This window comes from Primulina tabacum, chromosome 16, assembly GCF_025594145.1.
Source record: "Primulina tabacum isolate GXHZ01 chromosome 16, ASM2559414v2, whole genome shotgun sequence".
Taxonomy (NCBI): domain Eukaryota; kingdom Viridiplantae; phylum Streptophyta; class Magnoliopsida; order Lamiales; family Gesneriaceae; genus Primulina; species Primulina tabacum.
This window is the reverse complement of record NC_134565.1, coordinates 21,439,595-21,444,768: the sequence shown is the minus strand read 5'-3', so window position 1 is coordinate 21,444,768 and position 5,174 is coordinate 21,439,595. Positions and strand designations below refer to the sequence as shown.

General features: G+C 37.1%; 1 protein-coding gene across 1 annotated transcript; it reads right to left on the bottom strand.

The window, feature by feature from the left end:
- Nucleotides 1-260: 260 nt before the first annotated feature.
- On the bottom strand, nt 261-4,662 carry LOC142529040 (uncharacterized). The gene is made up of 5 exons (XM_075634404.1): nt 3,992-4,662; nt 3,269-3,386; nt 2,494-2,846; nt 2,112-2,210; nt 261-1,788 (listed from the first exon to the last, which is right to left on the bottom strand). Exons 1-5 carry the CDS (start codon nt 4,594-4,596, stop codon nt 621-623), a joined length of 2,343 nt encoding a protein of 780 aa, XP_075490519.1. The 5' UTR covers nt 4,597-4,662; the 3' UTR covers nt 261-620.
- Nucleotides 4,663-5,174: the final 512 nt, after the last annotated feature.

Here is a 5,174-nt window from a genome sequence, read left to right as displayed (position 1 = left end):
TGAATTGTTTCCGCACTTCATCCTTTAGTTGATGGAAATAATTAGTCCGATTTGAAAACTTAGCTAAGCTGCAAAACAGATTAGTCTGCAAAATGAATTTGACAGGAGCTTTTCCAATACTATTTTGTTGACCGTGACTTGTAAAGAAAAAACACGTTGCTAAAGCTATCAACTTGAGATTTGCAGTATATAAAGTACGCCAATCTAGCTATACAATTTGAATATACCAATCAAAGATGTCTGTCCTCTGTAGATAAATATTAATAATTCTGCTGTTTTATTGGCACGTGGGTAATGTGAGCCCAATCCGAAAGCTAAAAACAATATCCATGCCCTCTATTGAGGTGAAGTACAAAGGGAAAATATATCAGAATCTTGGCATCTAGTTCGTATACGTTCAACAGGTTTCCTACACATCAATCCGCGAACATGGCCGAATTACACGGTAAGTAAAGAACAGGAAGAGTCCTAAACCAGTTTAAGAGACATTTTGAAGAATAATTTTAGGGCCAGTTGCATCAGTGATCAACGAAACTGCATAATGCAGTTAACTGACAACCAGTAGTCCATGCAACATCATCTATAGAAACAGCATCAGCGTTTGAAACTGCAATAAAGACTCATCGCACATTCATCCGGGGTCTTCGATATCTTTCATCATCCAGATAGGCATCTGACTCTTTATTATATCTGTTAGATAAACCACCTCGCTTCTCAGTAGATCCACCTTTCCTATGGCTTCCAAACTTACCATCTTTGGCATGCCTAGCTTGCTCATTATATGATTTCTCTTGAACACCCCTGTTATTTCGCAAAGATCCCGAAGGTCTATTAAAACTATTATTCGACGAGAATTTTCTCATCCCTTCACGGCCTCTGTTACCTTTTCCAGTGCGGTCGAGCCCTGTGTTATGACTAAATTCATCGTCAGATTCTGCATCAGAAAATGAATTGGCTTTGTAACTCTGTTGTCTTGCATTATTAGGTTTGTTAGATCCCAACCTGCGGTTTCCTTTTTTCTTGAAGCTTCGAGTTTCAGAGTCACTGGCATTGCTAAAATCCAAGTCATCGTCTGAACTAAAACCAATGTCATTTCTTAAACAGTTACGCGTTTTTTGATCAGCAACATGACTCGATTTCCGACGCGGATGCATCGGAAGTTCATCCTCAGAACCAAAGTCTACTCCATCCTCCTCGAAATCAGAGAAAGCTTTATGACGCAAAGGTTTCCTACCACGTGTGAGGGAACTAGTTCTGCCAGGAGCATGCCAATTATCATCAAGACTTCCTGTATCTTCAGATTCCGTATCAGGTTCAAGCTCTGAGAAATCTACTCTAGAAGTCTCAGACATTTCATTTTGATTAACCACGTCATAGCTGTCAACATCATCTTCTTCATCAAAATCATTAAATCCTAAACCAGGTCTAATGTTTCTAGAATCAGAATACTCCTTTTCAAACTTCCGATGCCTGCTGCTCTTCTCGTAACCATCTCCATGAGTTCTATAATTTTCATGACTATTTCGATCACTGACAGGCATATATTCGTCTACTTTCTGAGAATTCGCTGCATTCTCAAAAGTAGCAACTTCTGCCCCATCCGATTCATCGTCATCAAAATCAAAATTCCACGCATTAGAAACCTCTGTTCTGCGCGATAATTTGTCCATCTTAACCTCCAAACCCCGTTGCGCCTCTGGAAATCTACTTTCACTATATGTCTCAGGTGGACGCTTATGTTCACAATGAAAACATACCGTGTTTCTCCTATAGTTTAAGAAATTGCACCTATGGAATGAAGAGATCCACCATCAGATTAAAGTGTGGAATATTAAGTTTTAATACTAGATACGCTAATAACGAAATATAAAAGAAATTCCACGCTGATTAAGAAGCAAAAAGGTTTGATGGCTGCGCTTTTGAGTAATTTAAGTCATGACAGAGCTTTAACCAGAACCAGTAGCCCAAAAACGAGAAAAAATCATATGACTCTAATCCATCGCGTTGTTATAACAAGAAATTAAAGTTCTAGATTCGGGTAGCAAACATAGAGAGACAGTATAAAAAATGATAATTTGAAGCTGCGTATGGATAAGAACGAAGTAACGTACTGAGGGCATTCCCATTCTCCCGGAAGCAGCTGTCTTTTAGGTCGTTTTGCATCACATTGGAGGCACACATTATTTTTTGCAAAGTTCATGAAGTCACACCTGGAGAACGTAACATAAAAACAAACTGTAAATAGTATGAACCTCCAAATTATTTTTTTTTAAAATAATTAAAATACAGGTTTTCAGGTTTGCTCTCAACTTTAAGCCATCATTCTTGAGGACCTTAACAGTGTAGCTCGTGGATGTGCACAAAAGATACACAGCAGACAAGTATGATACAAGTGAAAGTCTCCAGTCTTCTATGATTACCGTATGAAATGTAATTATTCATATTAGTGGGACAAATCACAACAATAATAGAACAAATTGAGGGGAAACTCACTTTAAACATAGCCAATCACCCTTTTTCATTTCAATGTCATAGCGTCCAACTTTTTTCTTTGGAGGGGGAGTGGGTTGCTTTACCTTTGGCATAGGCTTTTTAATAATGGGGGGTGTGAGATTGGGATCTATTGGAAACTCACTTAGCTTTACAACATGATGGAGCAATCTCCGGACAGAAGTTTTGATAGATTTCATTTCCAGAAGGGATTTATTTACGACTGATCTGTCGATTGGATTGAAACCATATGTCAATAGGATGCGCATGACATCAATAGTTCGCGCTTCATCCTCTTTATTTGTGAGTAGATATGCTTTTTCACAAGAGCTTCTCATATTGCAGGAACTACATACCTGATACATCAAAATTGAAAGAATGGAGCCGTCAATCATTATTTAACAATAGATAATCAGATATTTACCAAAAAAACAGATAGATATATGATAATATCTAATTGCAAACAATATTCTAAGTTCAAAAATCAGAAAATCGTTTTAGGCCAAGGAAAAATGTTAATCAATCGAATACTCCTTTTCAACAAAAATAATGCTTAAACTCTTTTTCACAGCCACCAAACCTTGCAACTACATAAGCAACCAAAACAACTCACGCCTGTTCTGTGGTGCTAGACATATCTAATTTTCATCTGTAATCTTCTGACATTGATCACGGCGAAGAAACTTTAAGCCTTAAAGTAATCTTCCTGCTGTCAGTTATACTTATTAAAACAGTTGCTTACCAAAAAATAATAAACAGATTAGAATGGCATGCTTACATCTCCTTCATCAAGATGCACATGCTTCCTTAACAATTTGGAGGAGAAGACGACCCTCTTATCTGTACTTGGGCATCCATAACCAACAAGTATTTGTAGATCTTGTCTTGGAAGCGACCTGAAATGACTCTGTTTTAAGTATGCCGAATAAAGTTGGACTAACTAAAAGAAAAAGGTAGAAATAAAACAGTGAAAAATAAAGCAAAGAGTAACAACCTATGACTTCCCTATCCAAAGAACAAAAGAGAGATCCAAAAATGATATAATTGAGATAAATATTGTAACTGAATTATAAACAAAAAGACCTACATAAGCATTACATATACCTCTGTTTTATCAGAGATAGACACAGCTGATATAGCACAAAATAAAAATTTAACGCTCGTCTCCTCTATCTTGAAACTAGCAGCAGAGTGGAGCATGATTAGGCACGTAGGCACCATAGTGAAAGCATAAAATAATTTTTTGTCACTATACGACATTAACAGAGAAAATATAATTCTCCGTATTATCTTAAACAACAGAGTAAAGGGAGTGCACAACTGGGTCCTTCAGATTCAAAGAAGAGGAAATAGAGAGATAAATGATAAGCTAAACAGCATATTTCATGAAAAGCCATGTTCTAAAGAAAATAAGAATCCATCTGCTGGTCAATCATATAAACTTACTTAAAAATCAAACATAGATAAACAAATGGCAGTATACTATCAATTGAATATACACCTTAAGATATCAAACCGATCCTTGCCAAAATTGACGGCAGCAGTCCGCACCGAATCGAAATCCCAAGTGAAATCTAGACGTTTTCCTTTCCCCTGAATATCAACCTCAGACATATCGAATCCGAGGCCTCGCATCATGCTGTCCTCGTCTTTTCTCCGGTGATCGAAATAATTCTGCTGCACCAGCCTCTCCATCAACTCAATCCACTCCGGCCAGGGGTGCACCAACTCCACTTCACTCTTCTCATTATTAGTAGACATCAATCCTTCGCTTTTCACTAATTCCGAGTTCAACTCCCTCAACGAATCGGAGTCGGGCAAGTCAGAAGTGGGTGCTGGAACATTTTGCTGTCTCTTGGACTCACGCCAGTCGCGGATGCGCTGTAAAGTTTGGTCTTTTTCCTGACGTTGTTTATCAATCTCATCGATTTGTTGGAAGAGGAAGGACATACGTGCGGAGAGAGAAGTGGGTTCGTGGGTAGACTTCGAATGGTCGGCGGAATCTGCAGCAGCAGAGGATGAAGAGAAGGGCGGTGCATTGGAGAGAAAAGGAGGAAGAGCTTTGGTAATGGAATGAAGCCTTCGCCGAAGTTGAGAGGATGCCATTTCGGAGACTGTCAGAATGAGGGAGGCTAAAACCTAAAACCCCGCCTTGGAGATTTTGCTATCCACCTCATTTTTTCATAAATTAAAATATAAAATTATAAAAATAAATAAATAATTTATCTTTTAGGGAAAAAAAATTATAGATTTTATTTAACACGGGAGAATCGACGTTGATGGAAAGAACCGATTTTATTTAACAAGGAAGAATCGATTTTATTTAACACGGAAGAATCGACGTTGGTTTTTTTGCGTGTAGGAAAGAATCGACGTTGTGGCACAAATTTCTTTATTTTCTAAAATCACAAAAAATAATTTGGATATAAATTGAATTTTAATTTTTCAAATAAATATTTAATGTTGTAATATCTTAGTATTCTTTTGATTCTCCTATTCAATGTCAATTTCTAGTGAAATTTGGATTTTTTGAGTGATCGATTTTCATTGATTTGATACTTCAATAATGTTAATTGAATAGTTTAGCACAATGATATCAAATTAAACTTCACAATTTGAATAAGTTTATGATAAAGCCTTGAATTGCGCCTTGAGATTCATCGAGTTTTTTGAACTTGATTGAA